This window comes from Mastigoproctus giganteus, chromosome 9 (assembly GCF_048544385.1).
Source record: "Mastigoproctus giganteus isolate SK-2022 chromosome 9, ASM4854438v1, whole genome shotgun sequence".
NCBI lineage: Eukaryota > Metazoa > Arthropoda > Arachnida > Uropygi > Thelyphonidae > Mastigoproctus > Mastigoproctus giganteus.
In genome coordinates, this window is record NC_143583.1 from 75,962,330 (window position 1) to 75,987,290 (window position 24,961).

At 37.7% G+C, this 24,961-nt stretch overlaps 1 protein-coding gene across 1 annotated transcript in view; it reads left to right on the plus strand.

Moving 5' to 3' along the window:
• Positions 1-4,725: 4,725 nt before the first annotated feature.
• The window catches only part of LOC150080466 (dietrich's hyaluronidase-like), a 30,212-nt gene continuing 9,976 nt past the window's right edge, over positions 4,726-24,961 (plus strand). The window contains exons 1-4 of the mRNA XM_090380700.1: positions 4,726-4,995; positions 20,227-20,471; positions 20,829-20,978; positions 23,220-23,415. Of these exons, the coding sequence (XP_090236826.1) occupies positions 4,726-4,995; positions 20,227-20,471; positions 20,829-20,978; positions 23,220-23,415 (861 nt within the window). The remainder of the gene's footprint in view (positions 4,996-20,226; positions 20,472-20,828; positions 20,979-23,219; positions 23,416-24,961) is intronic.

The following is a 24,961-nucleotide window of genomic DNA, read 5'->3' on the forward strand; positions in this document are numbered from 1 at the left end:
TATAAAACTAATCGTACCTTTTAGGCGATTGTTATTGTAATAGGGTTTTTAGGAGCATCAGCGACTAAGACCATAATGTTCCGTGCATACTGTCTATAAATTGGATGGTCCTTCTGTGGTCGATTTTCTGTTTGCTAGGACAAAAACCCCGAGGTTTCCGGGGGAAAAATCATGCTACGTTCTCCTGAGACTGACTAACTCAGCCATATTGTGAAATATGGCTCAAAAAAATTCTTCACGACATCGATGAAACTCGAACTCAGGTCTTTTCCACCCGGTGTGGGGAAGACGGCGATTACCCACTGTGCTAACCACGAGGGCACCTTTAGGTGAATGTATGCAATTTATAAAGATATCAGTAGTTGATTAGTGTTGTGTAATTCAAATCGCACATTACGATACTTAATTTATTAAAAAATACTACTTGAATGAAAACAGTTAGGTTATGAGTTAATATATTAAATATTTTACATTCAAAAACTGCCCGCGAAAAGCAAAATTTCAGAAGATCCGATCCGCACTGCGGTAATCTGCGGGTATCCTAACCGATGCCGGACTCTATTACAAGTTATGACTGTAATTCAATTTTAAAGTTTGGTAATCCATAAAAAACAAAATAAGCATATTTTAACCATTTATCTAGCACATTTAACATGCCCTCGTGGGTAGCACAGTTGGTATAATCACCGCCCTTCCTACATAGGAGGAAAAGACCATAGTTCGATTCTCGTCAATGACGTCAGAAAGTTTTGTGAGACTTTTTTTTTTTTACACAAAATTACAAGTAAAAATGGGTGGTGGCTGAGTTAGTCGGTTTCTGGAGAGGATAGCATGGTTTGTTGTCTCCTGTAAACTCGAGTTTTTCGTTCAGCAACAGAAAATCATACAAAGAAAATCACCACAGAACACAAGCAATTTACAGACCAAGTCGCTGATCTGTGTACTGCAACAACCAACATTTAACATTAGTATTGGCAAATGATGCAAGAAAGCGAACTTATATAGTATCAGCAAAAAAAAACAACAAAACTTCCAATACACCTGCCTATCTCTCTCTAATAGTTTGTCCAGTTTTTCCTTGAATTTATTAATATTATCCACCTCTACAGCACCAGATAGAAGTTTGTTCCACCAATCACATTTTCACCTACACGCTAGCTGAAGATGTATTCAAACGAAGCATAGACTTTTGGAATTATGAGTCCAGTTGTACACAAATTTAAATGAAATCACCTGCAATCGCCATCACATGACAAGCCAAGATATACCATCGCTGTAGAATTTTGCTAGTTACTGGGAAACTAATCTGCCCCAATTTTCAAGGCGCCCTCATCCAAGTAAAAGTCATAATAATTCGATACGGCCATTCGAGATGTGTGGAAATTTGCCTTTAGTCAGCGGGTAGTTGATTGCTGGAACAAACTTCCATCAGTCGTTGTGGAAGTTGATAGCTTAAATAAATTCTGGGAGGAACTGGATAAACATTTAGAGCGAATGGATGTGTGAAATGGGATTTTTTTTTTTTTTTTTTTTTTGTCTAAGCTTGCTTTCTTGCATCATATGCCTCTACTAATGCTAAAACATTTTTTAGCTAATGCTAAAACAGATTTTTAGAATTTTTTTAGCTAATGCTAAAACATAAATATTTAGCACAAGAGATATCATATAAGTACAATACAAAAATAAATACGATTTCGATGCTTACAGTTTGAAGGAAATATCAGATCTTGATGTGATCAGTACAAAGCGACGGTTGAGGTGACCAGGGGGTTAAGTCTGTGGCAGTCCTCAATCCACATGCATCCACACCACCAAATCACGTGACGTATCATAACGCCCTGTCCACTTAACGTCCAGCTCCTTGTGCTAACATTTCTATTCTCGGCAGCTCCTTGCGCTGCTGGCTTTCCGACAGAGTGTGACAGATGCAGCTCTTTCCAATGAAGTTTGGACTTTGTCTGAAATTTAATTATATGTATATTTATTTTTTATGTAATTTGATTATTCTCAGTTTGCTCATATCAATCTTTTTTGGTCATAGCAGTTTTTCCTTCCCTGTACTTGGGCAAACATGAGAGGGAGTGTATAAGAGTACTGCTAAATTATGTGTAACTGAAATGGGGTTGCCATTGGTTGGCTGGGACCGCTTTAATTAATTAATAATAAATAAAATAATACCCACTTCACGTCTACCATCTCCCTTTGTACTGCAGTTGATCTCAGCTTTCCCCAATTTGATCGACCTTCCACCTTACCCCGAAAATTGAACTTTGCTAGTGAGAGTGAGTTTTAATTAAGCACATCCTCAAAGATTTCTTTAGCATACTGCCCTCAATTCTAGCTGTTCTACCGTCATAATAAAATTTTAGTATTTTTACTTAGGTGAGGTAATTATCTAAGCTTGTTCGTAATTTGTGGCGGTCCCACATGTTGATGCGCTGGGCAGTCTCCTAGTTACTTAGTGGATAGCACCAGCCCCGAACATTTGCCATCTGTCTTATTTCAATGGTTAACAAGATGCAATCTTTTGCAATAAAGGCTTAAAGTCACACGTCCCGGAATCGCTTATTTATTACCATGACACCTACTCGGGTGGGCTTCTAACTTTTATTTCGCATTCAGACAGAACCTTGTGCTTTGCATTTATTCAATTATCGAAAAAATCTATAGGAATATTAGTAAATTAACCAATTAAAATCTAGAAAGAACAATAGTGTGTTTCGAGCATGACCAAATTAGGGACGGATTCAAGCAAAAAAAGTATGGTTTTTTTTAGATTTTCATTTTTGGCTAGCGAAGAAAGGTTATGTTAGTTTAAACCAGTAATTCGGGAAGGATTCAAGCAAAAATAATCATATTAAATCATTGCCAATGATGAGATATTTAGCTTTGATATAAGATTAGACTTAATATAAGAAATGAGCACTTTTTGTTGATTATTTTTCAATTTAATGTTATAAAATCGTTCTATTCATCCCTCTGTATGTCTTTTACTCCTATACTGTTGAATTCAAACCTTCAGTGCTCGCTACTTATATTTCTCATGCTGAGTAATGGATGAATAATGGAATGGATGATTTTCTTAATACAAGTATGTAGATTTTTATGGGTAACATAGGGGAGTTAGGTCTCCTGTACGTCTTCCTAAATTAAATTGTTGTCATTTACATAAAATAAAATATTGATATTTACAACTGATTGCCATTTCGTTTACAAAGGCTGAACATGAACACCACTTCACGAATAGACATACCTTTCATCGATAAAAAAAAAAAACATTGAATCGCTGTATTCGGTGAGCAGTTTTTAAGCAGTTTTAAAAACTTAGTTTTTAGCAGTTTTTAAGAATAAATTTTCTGAAAAAAGCAATGGACATTCATAAGTTTTGTCAATGATAGCCCGAGAGTCTTCAGTTATTCTCAATTAATTCCTGAGCACATTTCATGAAATAGCGACAGAGAAAAAAAAGTCATGGCAGTCTGAATGAGATGAAGAAAAAAAAAAAAAGGTTTGAACCTGAGCTTGGAATTTTTTTAAAGAAAAAAAAATTGGAATTTTAGAATGCTAAAAAAAACATGCTAATAAGTTTGTTTGCATTGGCTGCATTCGAAGACCAAACAATGAAAATGCAAAAACCACACCATGCTAATACTGAATTTATCCAGCATTATCTATCTTATCACATCAGAAGATATATATTCAAAGGTTAGTGAGGGAGGGAGTGGAGCAATCAAGATGCGATAACCCTCCCCCCCCCGCCCTCTGCACTGTAATGGAGAAACAGTGAATATATTGCTTCCTGATTTCGTGAACAGTTATACTGCATATTCTTAATAAAAAGAATTACTATATTATCCATTGCTCCAATTCGAAATACTGCAATCGTTCTGGAACTCTGATATTTAGAAACAAAAACAATATTATATATATATATATATATATATATATTTTTTTTTTTTTTTTTTTTTTTTAATCTGGAGTTTATCCAACATTACACACCACTTCTCATTGGTTCTGGATATTCTCAGACACAATTAATTATAGTTCTCTTTGAACGTATAATTGGAAACAACCATCCTAACGTTTTATAAAACTTTATTTATTATTATTATTTTTTTTTATGTAGTTTAACAACTGGTGCGCTTTCGACTTAAAATTCTACCAATTTGCAAATTTTTCGAGTACAGCGTGTGACAGCACTACGGTAAGCACAATTGCTAAATGTGAATATGCACCCAAATTAACGATTACTCTGACAATTCAATAATAAAAACAGCAAGAGCTTATTAACTGAAACCTCACGAGCTGAGTCACTTAATAATAAGCTCTTGCTGTTTTTTAATATTGATTTAGTAAGACTTAGAGACTAGAAGCCATCGTACTATGACATTAATCAGTTTTAGGACAAGAAACGTTAGCTAAATTTTTAATAAAGTGACAAAATGAATACATACCTAAAAAAAGGGCAGGGCACCAACTTTTTGAAGTTCTTTCTTTCAAAATCATTATCGAAGAAAATGTACATTTTTTTTTTTTATTTTATTCCTGGACTAATGCCAATATCTAATCTTCCGGCTGTGACTTCCCATTTGAAGTAACCAATCATTCTTTAGCAGAGTTTATAGCAGGTGTTAAAAAGAATAGCAGATGTCAAGAATCGTAAAAGAAATGTTTTAGTTACACAAGAAAGTTATTTTACCTTTGACTGTTGATTTTTCTCCAACGATGGGTTATCTTTTATTCGTGCTTCAGTTTTTATGCTCACTGTTGATGGTTTTAACGTTACCTGATTTCAAAGTGTTTTGGAATGCTCCGTCAGATTACTGTTCTAATAGATACAACCTCAATCTAACTTCAATATTGAGACGGTACGAAATATTGGTGAACACAGGAGAGAAGTTCCAAGGGGATAAAATAGCTATATTTTATGAGCGTGATCTCGGGCTGTATCCAAAAATCACTCCTGAAGGAGACATAAATGGAGGAATACCGCAAGTATGGAAACCTAAGTATTGTCTATTGTAAAGAAGTATTTTTTATTACAATATAATGTAATCAGCAATACATTAAATGACAAGAATTCAAAGTCAATTTTCAAATGTCTATTTAAAAAAAAAATCATAACCACTGTCGTGGTGTTATCTCCATGTTCCCCGTATGTTCTGTTCCACGTAATAAATTATTATTATTATTATTATTATTACTAGTCATATGGTGCAAGGAAGTCTGAGGCTTATGCTGCACCAGCCAAAAAAAAAAAAAAAAAAAATTTCTGACTTACCCTGAGAGAGAGAGAGAGAGTTGACTTCTATTGCTGTGAATTAATTTGATGGTGGGCTTGAATAGAAGAATTGCAAAAATAATAAATATTTCAAGAAAATCTTTCCTCTGCACCCCTAAAAAGCTATCAATGTTTGCGTGTGAGTTTTCAGCACTTATGATCTACGGTTATTTCATTTGTTTCCAGGGGTCACGCATTTATAAAACAGAATTTCTGTTGATTGGTTTATTAATATTCATCACCGTTATATGACCATTGATTCCTTTTGGGTCGTTTCCAGGAACTATTAACATATCGTGTTTGTATTATTCAATGTGTACTGTGGACAGATTTTTACCTGTATGAGGAACTTAAATCCAGTGGCGTAGCGAAGCCCGTCCTCCTTTTCTGAACCCATAACTAAATTGGAGCCATTTAAGTATCACGGAAAATAAAAAATCTTTAGAAAATGTTATTTGATTATATTTAAATGCTAAATAAGACAACTTCCCCTTAAAGGTAAGAATATATATTCTTTTTCTTTTATAACAAACCCTTCGTTCTTAACCTAAAGAAATCTTGCGAGTTCTAAGAGATTCCAAGAACTTTTTGAACGATTCCATGGTTGATCTATTTTTTTTTTTTTTTTTTTTTTTTTTTTTTTAACCCTTTATTAGTCCACTTGGACTGATTAGAAATCTGGCGTGACTGCTTGGTTAAAGATTGGAGGGATTCAAATTCGCGAAGTCCTGCATCTCCTATTCGAGACCGACAGATTTGGTTGTTAAGTTACCATTAAAACTGTAACAAATAATATAATATTGTAACCCATTAATGAACAAAAAAAAATAATAATAAAAATAAATAAAATTTTAACGTGAACAGCTTGTTATACGCTGTATATATAAATAAATAGTATAATAATAATATACTGCATTAAGTAAGAAACTGAAATGTAAATACACGCAGAACGACTAATTACAATCTGGTCAATTATATGTATGTCTGGCACAGGAAATGCGGAAAAAGAGATCCCTCTTGCGGTACTTTTTCCGATTAGTTATACAGGATGTACTCTGCATAAGTAAACCGAAAGTTATTTGTCAAATTTAAAGGATGACAATTCACCTGCTAGTCAACATTGTGTTTTGCGAAAGTCTGTTTTCCTCTGGTTATATACATTTGCAAGTAAATTTAAAACTGCATATTTTGACTAGGTGTGTGTGTGCTAAGGCTATGAGGCATCTATATATTGTGTCTATGAATTGCATGTATTCTGGTCGATTTGCCTATTTGCTGAAGGAAAAACTGGAGTTCTCGGGAGTAAAAAACCACGCGACTGTTACCTCAGATCGGCTTATTCAACCACGTTATGAAAAAAAAAAAAAAAAAACCCTATAAATATTCCTCGCGTCGTTGAAGTGAAAGTTTTCTCCTTCACTGGTTCTCCCCACCATACCCTCTAGTCAATACAGTAACCCTACAATTAATAAAGGGGGGGGGAAATGTACCGGTTAAATCTCGCAACATTCATACATTAACCCCAGGGGCTCACATTTAGTGAGTATGGGCTTGGCACACTCAGGGTCCTGCGCCGGATATCATCCTTCTCTTTCTTGGTTATTCCTCTCCCCCCCCCCCCTCTCTCTCTCTCTCTCTCTCTCATAAAGGAAAATATTTTTTTCCTTTATGTGACCAAGCGACTTTTAAGTAACATATGTCATGGAAACTTCCTAAAGGAAACGACATTGCGAATATCAGCTAATTTCTAGCAACTGATATAATATCGTGTTCCCGTTTCCATGGACACAGTGTCAAGAGACCACATAGGTAACTGTAAAGTCAGTGAATAATTTACTAAATTGTTATTTTAGTGTTTTTTTTTTTTCTTTTCTATAAATTCAAGAAAAGTCAGCTAGTGCAGATTAAATCTGAATTTTCGATGTTCAGTGTGTTGTTGAAGTTCAGAAAATAGGCTGAAACGCATCAGTGCTTGCTTTCGCAAAGTATGCGAGTAATAATAAAAATAATAATAAAAACCAGCTGGCACCAGAAAAATGTAATGAACTTGAACAAACAGAACTTCATTAAAGATATTCTGCCTATAGAATAGGGCTGGATTTACATATACGATAAACAAGTTACAGCTTAGGGGCTCACATTACAAGGGGCCTCCCTCCAACTTACAAAATCCTTTTTTAATATTGTAAGAGGTGAATCGCAAGAAGAAAGGTGCCTCATACATGTTACGCGTACATCTTAGGGCCACAATAAGTTTAAATCCAGCCCTGCTTTAGAACATACAGTAGTTCAGCTCGGCATGTGATTTAAAAGAATTAAATAATTTTTTTTTTTTTTTTTTTTTTTTTTAAATCCGCTATTAAGTATTCTTCTCATGCTCCAGGAAGTACCCGGAATAGTATACCGTAAGCTGAAGTCTCTTTATATTCATTTGGATTCTCCATTACTCACCCTTCCTTTCCTCTCTCCTCGTTTCCCAACATTGAAATCTGCCTTACGAGGAAGACATTTTACCAATGACCGTAATTATCGCGAAGTCCTACCGGTTTCTTCTGCGTTTGACCAACATGACAATGGCGAAAAATCCTAAGAAAATATTCTTACAGTCATCGATGGAGGTTTCGAATCAAATTTTCCACTTGACAAGAACAAGTTATTACCAAGTCACGAATGTCTCGGTGATGCAAGCATAATAGTGGTGATCAAGATTCAACTTTTTTTTTCTTTTTTTTAACGCATATGTAAGCATATTAATGATGATAATAACCTCATGAAATTTTGGCAACTCTCCATAAAGCTCACTAACTATTTGTTACGCCTTTATGTTGGCGTCAACGCTGTATTAAGAAAAGATCCACGAGGGAAATGAAAAATTTTACGACACGGAATGCTCGTCAGGTTAATACATGAAGAACGCAGTTTACGCATTGTCTATGACGAAGAGGAACGGTATTCCGGGGTCCATTCTGAGCCCTGGCTACAATCCTTCTGAAGAGAGGATCGGAATGAGCTGCTGTATAAGTAATGGCCGCCACATGGTGCAAGGAAGTCTATGGCTTATGCTGCACACCAGCCAAAAAAAAAAAAAAATAAGAAGAAATTTTTTAAAATAACAAAAGAAAAGAAACAGACAATCTATGCGTTTCCCTCCTCTCTGGGTGTAAGGTATGTTAGTGTTTAACGGCTCCTGGGATTTCTCCCATCTCCGCGGATGTACATTGTATCGGGTAAGAGATTTGAAGGTATGTGGGGGCATGTGCTGTATATTGTGTTGTACCCTTTGTTCCTCCGGTCTATTAGCCGCCAAGCCCCCAGTGGGACCCGACGTTACCACACCGTGCCACGGGTAGGCTGACCGGATGTACCACTGATGTTAGAGTACTGTGGCGGGTTCTGCCACCTACTTTCCTGGGATTTCAGTGGCTAGGACCAGATTTGAGAATGAGATGATCGCTGTTTCTTGAGCAACGGTTGTAATTTTAACAGAGCGTAGGGTTGTTCGCTGATAACTTGTTCTAGGGCCAAATAGGTCGGGCAATAATTTTGATGTGTTTAGATTTATACCTGTGGGGCATATATATATATATATATAAAAATCCCGTTGTATAAGAGAAAATTAAGGGAGGAGATAGAAGGAAGGGGCCGACAGGGAAGATGGGCCCCTGCTGACAGTGTGGCATGCCCAGTGCCTCACCAGAGGGAAGAGTGAGGTGGCGGGGGGACGAAGCTTCCCACAAAAAAAGCCATTGTGTAAGAGAAAAGTAAGGTGAGGACAAAATACCGGATGGTAGGAAACAGAAGAAAGAGGCCGACAGCGAAGATGGCCCCTGCTGACAGTGTGGCATGCCCAATGTCTCGGCAGAGGGAAGAGTGGGTTGGCGGGGGGAGGCGAAAACCACCAAAAAAAAAAAAAAAAAAAAGATAGAGATACCCTGCAAATGCAGGGTAGGTATAGCCAGCACTGCCAGTCAGTAGGAGCCTAGGTAACTATCCAGCTGACCTTTGAATTTCCCCAAACTGTCAGCCTCTACCACCCATGTAGGTAACTTATTCCAGTAATTTATAATAACTCGCTTGCTAAAATAAATAGAGTGCATGCCGTTTCATCTTTATTACTTTCCCGGCTGCCATAATTCTACACATTGATATTCATGGGGTTTTTTTTTTCACGCGAAGTGATGGATCTCTCAATCCAAGGCAATTTTAGATACAACCAGGCCACAGTTTTCTCCAAGATCTAGTCATATTTGATTTCATAATTTTCTTCCACCTTGCTTCTTCCTTTTTTGAGCGGTTTTTGACCCATTTCAAAAGGGACTGTTGGAGGGAAACAAATAAATGAATCAAGTAAGCACAGAACAAGTGAAAATCGCATATGGAGTATCCCTATTTACTAAACTTATTAAGTTGAATAAATAGGGAAAGTTAAAAATATAGTTGTCGAGATTATTGGAACATACTCAACAAGACTTTTTTTTTTCCCCCATACCTTATCAGTCTGCAGTATAATGTCTTCATCCTTGCCGCTTATCTAGAAAGGACTAATCCTCCGTGACAGTATACCGATTTAGTCACGTATTTGGAGAGGGCTGGGTTCGAGTCCTCTCACAGAATAGAGAAATTCCTAAACGCCTGTTCAACCAGGGCTGCAATTAGCCTATGGCAAGCGGAAGGAGTATGGTTACCTCTTTAGTTTTCCTCGACCATTGAATGTTTGATTAGAAACTGAAAACAGAATATCATCAAAAATCTAGATTATTAAATATAAAAGTCACATTTTATTTTTTTGAAATAAAAATGAGTAAACAGTTGTAGCCACTAAAAATGCAGTCTTTCCTTGTAAAGACTGGCACCTCAGACGAACGTTTCCTGTAATTCATTATCTGGGAAAATCGTTTTAAAGGTTAGACCACTTTATTCGAAATCCTTGTTATCTACTCTTTTGCTAAGGAATTCAAAATTACAAAAGTCATTACAAAGAAATGATGAAGTAATAATTACTTGGTAAAATGCAAAAGTAGGGATTGTTACCGCCTACACAAATCAGCATGTGCTTAAAAAGTTATAACACGCCTGTTGTAAATTGAAATATTTTGTCTCCACCACGTTTATTGCTATATATATAAATCATGTATATTTATTATTATTATTTTTTTTTTTGTTACTGTGGATTATCTCGTGTGCATGAGGGGAAAAAAAAGTGGTATATATATTTGTTGTTTATCCAAATTGTAGAGGATTATTATCCTAATGGAATATTCAACTTTATATAGCTGTGTTTCGGTACAGCTTTATAAAGTTTTCCGAAGGAATAACATCGGTTATAAATAAATTCGATACAGTAATAACCAGTTTTTCTTTTAATGACAACCCCAAGTACGACATGTATTAGAACCTATAGTACTTAGTACTGTGCATGGGTTGAAGGTTGAGAATATGAAAGAAGATACTTCTTGACGTTAACTTGAATTTCTATAGATTTTTCAGGAAATAAGTATGAAATGAGGTTGTTGCAAAAAAAAAAAAGAAAGTTGAAGGAATAAACAAGGAAGAAGAAATTTTGATTCTGTGAGTTCTGAAGTTGGACAAAAAAAGATGCTGACCGGCTGCGGCGTGTTCGGGCTGATGTGGAAGAAAGAGCGGAATTATAGAAGCTCACGGAAGAATAGTGCCCATGGAAGTATCTATAGAAAAGCATGCAGCAGAAACAGAAAGTCTATGAGACAGCGAGTAGACTTTGTTAGAGATGGGTCATTAATTAACCTAACTGCTCTCTTTTGGAGAGAATCTGAGAAAGGTTTGGGGGCACCGTCCCAGGTGCCCCCAAACGACGTGGTAACATTATTCCATGGTTGGGCGGAATTGCTATTTGTACAGAGTGAACAGCTGTTTGGAAGAAAAGTAACACCGAGAGCGAAAGCGAAACCCCAGGTTTTAGATGCAGAAGAAGTTATATTTGTGATATGCTTATGCTAAGAGAGATTAGAAGTCAGGGTAATTCCTAATAGACATATGCTTGTTTGTTTGGTTTTTAGGAGCATTAGCAACTAAGGCCATATTGCTCCGGGATATGCGGTGGTCATTCCCTGACCTTTCCGCATCCTCCATATTTGGTGGCGACGGGCTCGAACCCCGGTCTAATCAAGAAGCGTGTGCTACGCACTGCTGCTCCTTCCCACCTGGATAGACATATGCGATCTTGTCTAGAAATCTGAATGTCATTTAAGATAAGCACAGGCGCAGAAGAATCCTTTTTGAGAGATATAAGACAGTAACGAGTTTTAGAAGGATTTAAATGAACCAAGTTATTTTTGCCCCACTGCAAAACTACCTGGAGATCAGGTAGTTCTGCAGTTGGGCATTGAAGCTGTTCGATCAGGGCAAGGTTTCTCAACCTGGAAGGTGGAATGCGCAAATCTTCCATTGACCAGAAATCCTATCCATAGCAAAACTATGGATAGGATTTCTGGTCAATGGAAGAAGATCATTAATATGCAAGAGGAAAAAGAAACAGAGAGCCATCACCCGCAGTGAGCGGCCATAGAGAAAACTGGATACACATTACAAAAAAATAAATAAATAAATAACCAAAATAAATATGAATTCGTGATAAATACGAAAAAAAAATTACTTTAATTGTTCTTAGTATTACTTGAATAGTTCCATGGCTCAATTGGTATTTTATAGCCGACCGCCTTAAAAGTACTATTTCTTTTGAAAGGCAAAATATATCGGGTGACTTCATTCAAAATGATCAGGTGAAAAATCCCTTAAAAAGAAGCTGTAAGTCTCTCCTTAAGCAGTTGTAGGTGGCCACCTTGTATAATGATTTCGTGAAATAATCCTTTAAATTGTGATCTTTGGAATTTGCTAAGAGAGATTTAAACACAGCAATTTAGCAAAAAAAAAAAAAAAATCATTTCCAGCGGGCGCGTCGGCCCCCAAATAATTTACCCCTATGAACATCCAGCATTAAAATCAAATTCTATTCACGTATAGTTTTTCATAAACGTTTTAAAGATGCAAATTACAAAGCAGTGAGCAGAACAGTAATCGTTATTTTAAGCAAGCCCAACTCTTAATTATGTCAGGGTGTTTAATAAAAATAATGATTAATGAAGGGAGTGAGTTGTCTTCTCGTCAAAATTCCGACGATGAGAAGTCATTAGGACTAATGAAGTCATCATGGGGAAATCAAAGTACCCACAGCAATTCATATTAGTTACATAACATTTAAGACTATAATTTTGGAGGAACCTTGCGCTGTTTTTTTCTTCTGATCATTATAAAACTTGAGTATCGCCAAAACCAATAACGATTATCAAAGAACTCTGAAATAAGAGAAAAAGCTTACTCAACGAGACCCTGACCAAATAAAATAATATAAAATTTGTATTGAATTTTAGAGCTGCTTTAGTATATTTAAAATCAAATAACACAACGGATTCATTAATAATTATCATGCAAATATAAATAATTCCTACCAATGGATGAATGAGAAGTCTGTGCAGTTACCGTAGACGATAAGTATTATTAGCATTAGCATTAGTAGAGGCATATGATGCAAGAAAGCAAGCTTATTCAGCATCAGCCAAAAAAAAAAAAAAAAAAACCCTCTCCCATTTCACCCCTCCGTTCGTTCGAAATACCTGTCCAGTTGAGCTTTAAATTTGTTTAGGCTATCAACTTCAACAACAAGTGATGGAAGTCGGTTCCACCAACCAACCACCCGCTGGCCAAAGGCAAATTTCCGCACATCTATCCGACATCCGTCCTTCCTCAATTTGAATTTATGCCCTCTGAGGTGATTATTCTGAGAAAGATGAAGAATCCCATTGGCATTGAGCATGCTCAAACCATTCAAAGCCTTATACACCTCTATCAGATCACCTCGCCGGTGCCTAGTCTCCAGACTCTGTAATTTGCAAAACTTAAGCCTTTCTTCGTAAGAGCAACCCTTTGTTCCATTTACTAATCTTGTTGCCCTTCTCTGTACCCGTTCCAGCAGCTCTACATCCTTCTTGAAATGAGGCCTCCAGACCTGTATACAGTACTCAAGATGTGGCCTAACCATTGCCTTATACAAGGGAATAATCACCTCCTTATCCCTGCTAGAAAAATTCCTGTATATCATTGACAAGACACCATGAGCTACTCTTGCAGCTCGTCTGCACTGCTCAGAGAACTTCATATCTGCCTGCACAATTACCCCCAGGTCCTTTTCATTCTCCACCACTGTCAGTGTAGTACCGCAGAGTTGATACATTACTCTGGGGTTACTGTTACCCATATGTAGTACTTTACATTTGTCAATGTTAAACTTCATTTGCCACCTCTCAGCCCATCTGTTCAACCTTTCCAGATCCTGTTGCAGCAGCATAGCGTCAGTAGTGTCCTTAACGACCCTGCCAACCTTTGTATCATCTGCAAACTTAGACATTAAACTTGATATCCCATCATCAATATCATTCATAAACACCGAAAACAACAATGGACCCAACACTGAACCTTGAGGAACTCCACTAATAACATTAGTTCACGTTGAGCAGTGTCCATTGATTACCACTCTCTGTCTTCTACCACTCACCCATCCCCTTATCCATAGCAGCAATTTGCCTCCAATGCCACACTGCTCCAATTTGTGCAGCAGTCTTCCATGTGCAACAGTATCAAAAGCCTTTCTAAGATCCAAATATATAATATCAAAGTTATTCCCTGCATCCAGTTCTTTTGTGACTACATCATAGTATCCAATCAAATTGGTCAGGCAAGACCTGCCCTTAACAAAACCATGCTGCGTCTGAGCTATAACTGAATTCTTGTCTAGATGATCCTGCAGTGCTTCGTTAACCAGTGCCTCCATTAATTTACCTGGAACAGAAGTTAAACTAACAGGTCTATAATTACTTGTGTCAGCCTTTGATCCTCCTTTGTGAATTGGGGTTACATTTGCACATCTCCAGTCTATGGGTACCTCCCCTGAGTCCAAAGAAGCTCTCATAATTATGGCTAGGGGTTTGCATACTTCCTTTGCTGCCTCCTTTAATATAACTGGATAGATCCCATCCACCCCAGGTGCCTTTTTTATGTTTATCCTCAACAATCTCTCCTCCACTTTCCTCTCAGTTATTACAAAATCATCCAGCTCACTGCCAATGTTTACTTTACCTACATCATTCTCCTTCCTGAATAACTCCTCATGCGTGAATGTAGATGCAAAATACTCGTTTAGATTGTTAGCCACCTGAGCAGGATCCTCAACTGTTGAACCATCAATATCCAGTGGACCAATCTGATTCATCCCTTTCCTTCTCGAGTTCAAGTATGTAAAGAACTCCTTTCTGTTTTTCTTTGCATCCTTTGCCAAGGATTTTTCGTAGTCTGACTTTGCCTGCCTAATCTCCTTTATGACTTGGTTACAGACCAACTTATATCTATCATAGGCTTCCATGTCACCCATTAATTTGTATGTATCCCATGCATTTTTCTTCTCTGCCACATGTCTCATTAGTCCATCTGACAACCATTTAGGCCTAAACCTTGAACAATATTTCTTAGTTGGAATGTAAAGCCTGGTAGCCACCAAGATTAGTTCCTTGAATGCTTCCCATTTTGAGTTTGCTGTTGGTAACATCATAAGTTGGTCCCACTGTATAGAATTTAAATACTGTCTTAGACCATCGTAGTCGCCTTTACGAAAACAAAAACCCTTCCCTTTACCTCTGATGGTAGTTACCTCCTTGAGTAAATCCCACTTCAACACACTGTGATCACTGCCACCTAGTGGTTCATTTATCTGCAGGTTCTTAATGCATGAAGAATCACTACTGATAATCAGATCAAGAGTATTGCTCCCTCTTGTTGCCTCACGAACATGCTGATGTAGAAAACAATCATCGAATAAATCCACAAAAGCCTTGCTAGTGTGCGAGTGACCAACCCACAAATTCCAGTCAATATCTGGGAAATTAAAATCCCCCATTATAAGACTCTCTGATTTACTGGCCCACTCTATTTCCCTGTACAATATATTATTATACTCATCAGAGTCATTAGACCTATAGCACACTCCTACTCTCAATTTTGATTTCCCTATGCTTATGTCACACCAAACTGACTCGACACTGCCCTGTCCATCGATGTCAACTGGCTTCACTTCCTTTGACTTTATGTGTTTCTTAATTAATAGCATAACCCCTCCTCCCCTCCTGTCCTGTCTATCCTTTCTATATACATTGTATTCCCCAAATTCCAGTTCCGCATTACTTATATCTGTGTGACACCACGTCTCTGATATCCCAACAATATCTGCCTTTGATGTTTTGAGCAATACCTCAAATTCATCAAATTTATTTACCAAACTCCTAGCATTGGTGTACACGCAGGTATACATGCACCTGTTTCTATTCTTAGCTACCCTAACACAACCCATGTGTTTACTTGTAACGCAATGACTACCAGCAGTCTCTGAAATATCCTGCATCTTGTTTTTCAGACTTCTGCTCATTTGAATAGAAGCAGTGCAAGAATCACTTCCACCTCTGCCAGTGGCTACTGTTAATCTATTAGTCCTTGTATCCCCCCCAACTAGCAGTTTTCCGACCCACCTAACACTGCCTCGACAGCATCAGCAAAAATTCTTGCACCCTTTCTATTTAAGTGTATCCCATCCCTGTAGAAGCAATCTCTCCTGTTAACAAATACAGTCCAGGCTGAAAAAAATTCTACCCCTTGAGCCTTGCACAATCCCTCCAGGGCCGAATTGATCGACAAGGCTCTCATCATATACTCCCTCCTATCGTGTCTGGGCAGAATTGCAGACACTTTCAAGTTCAACCCTAATTCACGGCTTTTTTTCAACAGTGACCTGTACTTGCTAAGTAATTCCGCCGGTCTCCTACTCTTAATATCATTAGTGCCAACGTGTACAACTATATCACCTTTTGTGCCCTTAAAAGATGATATCCGCTCTACAACGTCATCAACCTTTGCCCCTGGCAGACATACCCTGGTCCTATTCCACCTATCCTTTTTACAAAGCATGTTCCCCGTTTCCCTGACAATAGAGTCACCAACAACTACTAGTTCCTGTGGGACCAGCGCATTCTGCCTAGGGGGCTGCCCTGTGTTGCCTGATGACCACGTGCAAGCTCTGGCGTTGATGTGGGCAGCTGAGAGCTTGATGGGCCCCTCAATTTATTTCCTTCGAGGGCATCCACCCTGTCCTTCAAGGTCTCATAAAGGCCCATAACAACGCTGAGTTGTCGCCTGATTTCCTTGCACTCCTTGCATCGTGCACACACAAAGACATACCCCTTGGCAGTATCATGTCCCGTACCCGACTGCTACGCAAACATCAAGCAAACAGTGCATTTTAATAGACTGTGATTCAGAGGGCAACTGCCCCCCTCAGTTCTCCCCTGAACCACAGCACTCCCATTAGCTTGAGCCTTTTGCTTTGCTGCTCTGGTCAGAGTCATGATTCCAATTTAATTCAATAAAATTTAAAACAAAAATTAAATCCTTAAGTTATATCCCAAAACAGTTATGTTATATATATATATATATATATATATATTTTTTTTTTTTTTTTAGGTATCTAGTGTTCCCTTTATACAACTTCCGTATCACGTGTACCACTATAGTTATGTATTAATTATTTGTTACGATTAAGTCGTTATATATATTTATAGAGTTAAAAATACAATTTAATTGACAATAAAGTTTATCAAGATTATTAGATTTACTGATTAATTGACAATATTATATTATGCACTATACTACACTAAGCTTATGCTATCGTGTAAAAATGGCGGGAATTCACGAACGGTATTTCTACGGACTCGTAAGTATTGATTAGCTTCGAAATCTCGCTATCTCAATTTAGAATAAACTAAGGATCCTGACTAGGTCTATAATCTACTTATAGAAGATAATTTGATATAACAATTGGTTAATAAATCGACTAAATTTGGTTAAAAGACCTCTCGTTCAATTTGTGACACGTGGATTTGATACCGTTACCGATACTAAGTAATATCTACGAAATCTCTGTCTAAGTTAAACTTTAAACTAAGTATCGTAACTAGGAATATAAAGCTACTCTAGAAAATAAGTTAATATGACAATTTAAACAATAAAGCAGAAAATAAATCAGGAAAAACTTCTCTGTTTGAAGAGCTTTAAGGAGCAATGTCTGCCCAGGATAACCTCGCACCCAGACTCGAGGAGTGTTACTTGCTGCCAGTTTGTCCTACACAACGCTAAACGTACACTAAGCTACAAAGGAAGTTAGCATTTTAATTGAGGAGGGTAAAAGTATTTTATGAATATTCCTTAGATTTTTGAGATTTACATAAACAGTTCAGTCTCTCTTGTTATATCATTTGTTATCGGAAACGAATTGCTCAAGATTGTCTCAGGTCTATCAGTGCTATTGATCAACCTGAGTTGTGGGTTGATTTTGTGCTAGAATTGTGAAAGCGTTTACCAGTTGGTGTCTAATCAAACAGAATCATAAAAATGGTAGAAAGTGTAGCTTTATGGAAGCTACAGAAGGCGTCTCTTTTAATTACACTGAGGCAAAACTTTTTGGAGCGTAGTAACTTTTCATTTTAACAAATAAAACAAATTTTCTGGGCGAAAAGTAATTTTCCATTTGCTTTGCACGTGTCTTTAAGAGCCTATTGTCTTCATGTCCATCTGTCCGTCAAGATATAACAAACCTATTTCCAGTGTACGGATTTTCATGACATTTTATATTTAACTCTTTTACAAAAATTTTTCAAGCTGTCTCAAATTTCACTAAAATGAGACCAACAGAAATTCTATAGTTATTACTTTTTTTTATAATAAACTGTGGCACTGTATATTGTTTGTTGCCTCTCATTAGTATGTTTAAAGTATGTCCAAACCTGTACAAGGAGAAGAAATATATCCTCAGTGGCCATAACTTTCTGTGACAGAAAGAATAAATAAAGCAGTCAGGTAACTTGTGAGCTTTGGAAGGGTGAGGAACCAGTTATGCTGAAATAAAAAATAATACACAACTACCTAAATTGGGTTCCAAAGCACGGGATATAACGACACGTAACCAGATAAGTAAATAAAACAAATAGTAAGAAACCCCGGTTCTCACAAATCCGTTGTCTGTAATATCTCATTACACTAACCCTATATCTCTGCTGGGAGATAAACAACACGATTCCATTTGAAAAGGCTTTTTAGAGTTTTGCCATCACAAACCGGAGTAGAACGCACCAATGAACGGTTACGAGAGACAAAGCTCCTCATCGCCCATCTGTCAACACTCCTGAATCAGTCTTCAAAAATATAAGGGTGGACAGAATGGAAACGCATGATATGTAAGAGTAATTTTTTTTTTAATGGCTGTATGACGTACTTATGAACATGCAGTGATGATTTTTTTTTTTGTTTCTTGCAGTAGTACTGTGAAGGAAAGACAATAAAAGCTGATATTTATTTAGAGGTGATATAAATAGGTAGATGAAGAAAATGACCCACCTGTCTGAATTCCAAAAAGGTCAAATTGTTTAGAAGACGCATCAGGGACTTTAACTGCAGATTTGTGTAACGTATTCAGAGCAAATGTATCGAAAGCGATGTCTGCATTCCCCAAGTATGGAAAAATAAAATCTGATAGGACGAACTGTGGTAGAAAATCAAAACTGAAAAGGATTGTAGGAAAAAAACATTAAACAACTGCCTCAAAAATAACCTGCAGGACTTAAGGTGAGTTTCAGTAATCCAGTTTCTAGCAAAACAGTTCGGCGAGAATTTCATAATGCTGAACTTTAAGGAAGAGCCGCTATTATCAAGCCACTGGTTACTGATGGTAATGGTAAAGAGGGGATACAAAGGTGTAAGGAGCGAATCATCATTCACACCTTTTCCAAAATCAGGGAGAGTCTGTTTGGCGAATTCCAACTGAAGTGCATCATCCTGCCTGTCTTCTACCAATCGTCATATATGGAGGAGGATCGACAATGGTTTGGGCAGCAATATTTTGGCATTATTTAGGTCCTATCATCACTCTGAACGGGTATTACTGCCACTGGAACCTTGATCTTCTGTGATCAGGTTCATCGTATGGTGCAAACGTTGTTTCCCACAAACGATGCCATGTTTAAAGATGATAATGTGTCAATACCACAGCCAGATGTGTCCAATCTTTGTTTGAGATGCGTGAAGCTGAGGCTAAGCATCTCACATAGCCTGCACAATCACCAGACTTCGGCGTTATTGAGCCACTGTGGGCATATTGAGAGATGGCAATGAAAGCAGATTTCCTCCACGTTCATTGCTCAAGGAGCCTGAAACGCTCCTCCATGAAGAATGTTTCAATATCCTTCTTAAGACAGTTCCAAATTTATTGGAATCTGTTCCACGTAGAATACAAGCTGTTTTAAAAGCAAAGGGTGGCCCAATCCCATATTAGTGTGTACCTGTAACTCATATCACAGGTGTTTCCATTATCTTGTCCACTCCCTGTAATTTACTATACATTCCAGCACAGACTTAAAATTAGTTATTTTAGAATTGTGTATTTTTGTGTGATCCATTTACCTCTTCTGAGTTAAACGATCTCTCGCTCTCTTTCTAACATTAAATCATGAGTTCTTTGCAGTGCAGACAACAGTAAATCCACTCACTTTGATCATTAGACTTATTGTTAAAAAAAAAATCTTGATTTTCGGATAATACAGATACAGTATTAGTTTTTGAACACAAGCAAAATTATGGTTTTACACTTTTTTTTTTTTAGGCGCGTTATTTTAGTGGATGAATTTTCATGAAATTTTACATTTCGTAACGCACTGCTACATTAACTAACTTTTTTTGATAAAATAATTGTGATATAGATAATAATAACCGCAAAAAAAAAAAAAAAAAAATTACAAATCTTAATCGTCTAATTTCGACAGCTTGGTGACCTCGTAGAACATTTGAAAATGGCTGAATATGATGTAAAGAACGCAACCCTAGAAGAATCTTGGAATGGTCTAGGCGTAATAGACTGGGAATCCTGGAGACCAGTATGGGAATTTAACTGGGGTGATATGAGAGTCTACCAGAACAGATCCATCGAACTGGTTCGTACAAAAAATCCTAACTGGACAGTCACAAAAATCAAGGAAACTGCAAAAGAGGAATGGACTAATTCGTCGAGGTAAAATAACTATTTATTTCCTTAAGATGGTATATTATCTCGTAATAAACTAACAGTTTATTATAGAGACAATTTATCGAAGCAAACTTTTTTACAGAGATAATAAAAATTTTACCGAGACAAACTCTGTAATAAACCTTTAGTTTATTATGTTTAGAATTTTATTATGTTCAGTGATAAGCGTTCTATAAAGTTCGGTTGGTTACCTAACTTTCTTTGCACTAATCTATCATTTGTTTTCTTACATTAAATTGTATTAAAACACCCTGTAAAGTCATATTCCCATGGCTTGTTTGTTATTTTTCAATTGTGTTTCACCCCAGAAAGCAATTTCTTATTTATTATTTTTTTTTCCAGGAAATGGTTTCTCGATACACTTCTCCTGACTAAACGTGTACGTCCGCTGGGAAAGTGGTGTTATTATCTCTTCCCAAATTGTTACAGCTATGCTGGAAAAAGGCCAGAAGATTTCTATTGTAGCTCCAGCACACAGGATGAAGATGATAAGTACGGTTAAAATTATTGATCCATTAGTAAGTTGTTTAGGTATTTATAAAAACAAAAGCATATTAGGGAACTTGAATAATGCATAAAATTGAAAGAGTACTATGACGGTTTATATCCTACACCCTCCCCCCCCCGCCCCACTTTTCGGATGCGAAGGACGCAATTACCAAACTTAGTAGTAGTTTGATAGTAGTAGATCAATTAACAAAGCAAATCTGGAGATATTTGACACCCCTGGACACTTGAAGAGGCAACTGAAATTGCTAACTTCATCCGTTAGCAGAACCTTAAAATTGACACACACTCAGTCTACGACTCTGATTGTGTAATGTGTGTGAAGAAATACCAGTGTCCTACCTTACTCCTACCTGCTCACGAAATAGGACGGATCAGTCCTATTTTTATTTATTTAGTTTTATTTTTATCTGTAGACTTCAATTTCCTGCTCTTTATGTACATTTAGTTTTCGCTTTACTTTGGAAATGTATACTCCAAGCTTCTGCTTTGAAGCTGTGTAATAACGCTTTGTAGCTGCACCCTCAGGCACGTTTGATTGCTGTTTTGTAGCTGTTAACAATAATAATAATAATAACATGGTGTCCTTGCTGATGTGAAGCTGGGGTGTCGTGTCCTTCCGAATGCTATCATTCGGAAGGACACGCGACGATCTTTCAAACTTTTTCGAAGGTCGAGTTGCAACTATTTCATAGTGGCATAGTGTTTTGCGGAAGGCAACACCGGTGGTTTCCGACATCTGCGCCATGGTACTTTGTGAAAAAGTACAGAATCTCTGTAATTCCGCGTTCCAGGGAGCGCCAGCACAAAAAGTGTAATGTCTGTTTTGTGTCAGAGTAGCGTTATGTTCCGTTGTTGTCTCTGGCTTCTTGGCCCATGGGACGCCACGTTGCTCGCCACCACTACTGGGAGGTAAGCCAGGCTGCCCGTCATACTCTGGCTGGCCTCTGCCAGGGTCACCTGAGCTTACTGACAGAGGCCAAAAAAAAAAATTTTTTTTTTTTTTTTTTTTTTTTGTTGAAAGGAGGCACTAGCTTACAGAGATCACAATGATGAAAAAAAGTGGGCGGATAGGGAACATTGTCCACCCTGTATTAGGCGAAATTTAGATTTGGGGATGGGATTATAAAGTTACAGGGGAAAGGGAAGAGGGATAAAAGCCACAGGGACAAGTGTCCCTGTGATCTCCAGAAGCCAATGGCACCCTGTAATCCCGCGTTCTAGGGAGGGCCAGCATCCCTCACCAGAAGGTGCCAGCGGAATCCTACCCTTGTAGGTTCGCACTAAATTCCGCTGTCTGCAGGGAGCCGGCAGACAGCCACAATCCCGCACGATTTCGGTGTCAGCATTATCCTACCCTTACGGGTTTGCATGTATCCCGCTCTCTGTAAAGCAGTCCACAGAGTGCCAGCAATTCTTCATTAAGACGGTGCAGACAATTAAAACCCTTGTGAGGTCATGCCAGTCGCGTCATGGTGGCTTCTATTCCAGTCAGATTGTCGAGTTAAGGGCATTTCGTTGTCCGTCGCTAAGTTCACCGAGTTTATTTCTTCTGGTTGTGAAGACTGCTTGAGCAAATCCGGTCAGGACTTTGTAGGAACTTTCTTCGCGGAGGAGAAAGTATTCCTGATCTCCGGTGTTACTTTGTATTTCTGTGAAGAATTTTAGCCTGTTGTCCTCATATGTAGAGCACCCGTTGCACTTTTTCCGTCTGTAAACCAAAATTTTATCGCCATTCTTTGCTCTTACCTTAAATCCACGGCGACGTGATTTTGCCGCGCTAACTTAAACACGACTTTGCAGTAGAACTTCGCAAGAAGTTTATTCAGAGGTACTTTTTTTTTTTTTTTTTCAAAAGTCGAAATTAGTAGTATGACATTTCTAAAACAGAAAAGTGAAGCTCTAAAAAACTATGCAACTCTAAAAAGGGTGAGATAGTTTCACTTTCTGTTTAGAAGTTAGCGCCATTAATGATTAATTCAAGAAAATTTCTGACACGATGCTTTCCACGTTCAAATGATTTTGGGCCCTCAAAGGAGAAAAAAAAAAAAAAAACCCTGAGACTAAAGGTGGATAAACCTTCATCAGACTAAGGAAGAAAAGGGGAAAAAATTTATAAGCTATCTTTTGCCCACCACTCGTTATTGGTGTTTTTTTCAGTTTCTCTTTCAATTTGTGATACAATACGGATAAATAAGATAATCTACTATATTATAATTCCAATAGGTTATCCTGGTTGTGGGAATCATCGACTGCACTTTGCCCATCAATTTATACCTTCGTAACGACAGATCGTGATTTTGATCAAAGGCTATGGCTGGCTAATGGAAGATTACAAGAGACTTTGAGAGTTGCTCAACCAAGGATTCCCATATATCCATATATTAACTACTTTATGTCGCCTGGGAAAATGGTACCCGAGGTAAGAGTTTCTGAATGTTTACACAGTACGTTCCACTTATAAATAAGCATACATATCGAATATATGATGACAGTAATCAAAAATCAGTGCTTTTACGTATGCACTTTTAGACAGTTTGGTAATAGTCGTTAGCTGACACTCCCATCCATTCCGAAGTAGTTCACTGTTTTTCAGTTCGGGCTTGGTTCAACGAAAACAACATTGCGAGTCTTTAAAGATTTGCGATGTTATCATCGAACCAAGTGGTATTTAAATAAATAAATTTTAAATTTTCTGTTTATACTCCGGGACGACCAAACGGTCAGAGGAGTTCACAAGATAGACAGAATACAAGAAACAGCACCGTATTCAGCAGTCACGGGCTTGAAACCCGGTCACTCAAGGCACGTGCACTTATGCACCCGCGCGCCTGACCACTAGGCTACGGCGGCCTTTTTTATTGTAGCAGTATGGCAAAGCGGTTTGTCATGCTGGTTGAGGTATGGGCTGTTATCAAAGCCTACATCACATTAAAGTTTTAAGCGTCATTAAATTTTGATTTTGCATTTTAAATTAACCTGTTAATTCTAAATTCCATTCAGAAGAATTAACGGATTCCCACCCGCCATGAAAAATACCTCTGAACTAGATATTGGCCTCGTCAAATTATACTATTAGAACAGTGTAGTCCCATTAGCGGTTTCATATGGGAAATTCCGATTCCTTAATCGGATGAAAATGTGCACTGTGATCAAACTCACGAAAGTCGGTCCACTGAACACAAATAGAGGAAATAAATGAACAGAAAGAAAAGTTAGTACGGAGCAGAATCCTGTACTGATGCTAGATGGTTGATGTCTCTTGACTAGTTGGTAAGAAGTGGCAATTCAAAAGAGAGACCCCTTGTCAATGTATGATGGAGAATGAAGAGTTGTGAGCTGTCACTGTTCTCTTCTGTAGACAATCGAGAATTTTCAGAATGCTCTAAGGACATCTCGGATGTGAAAAACAATACCCCAAGGGAATTCCATGTCAAAGTTTAGAAAAATTTAACAGTTTCTTAAAAGAAAAAATATCGATAGGAAACAAAGAGAAAGCATAGTGTTCTGAACAAAACAAACCAGAGGCGGCGCCTCAGTAGTCAGGTGGGCAGGAGCAGCAGTGCGTAGCACATGCTTCTTGATTACACCGGGGTTCGAGCCCGTGAGCCACCAAATACGGAGGATGCGGAAAGGTCAGGGAATGACCACCGCATATCCCGGAGCAATATGGCCTTGGTTGCTAATGCTCCTAAAAACCAAATAGCAACAGCAACCAGAGGCGGAACTACTCAAAATCAGAGTAGTTATGGTATGAAAAATATGACTGGCCATAAGCGCAAATGAAGTCTATAAAATACTTAAGGGCAAAGGCCTCGTGCTACGAAGTAGAATGACTAACATATAGGTTAGTGCAAAAGCATCATTTTAACGTAGTCATCTACCAAAGTAGTTAAATTAATTAATTAAATTGGCATCCATTAGGTTATATCTCATATTGTGAATACCTTCACAACGAGTTGCCATTG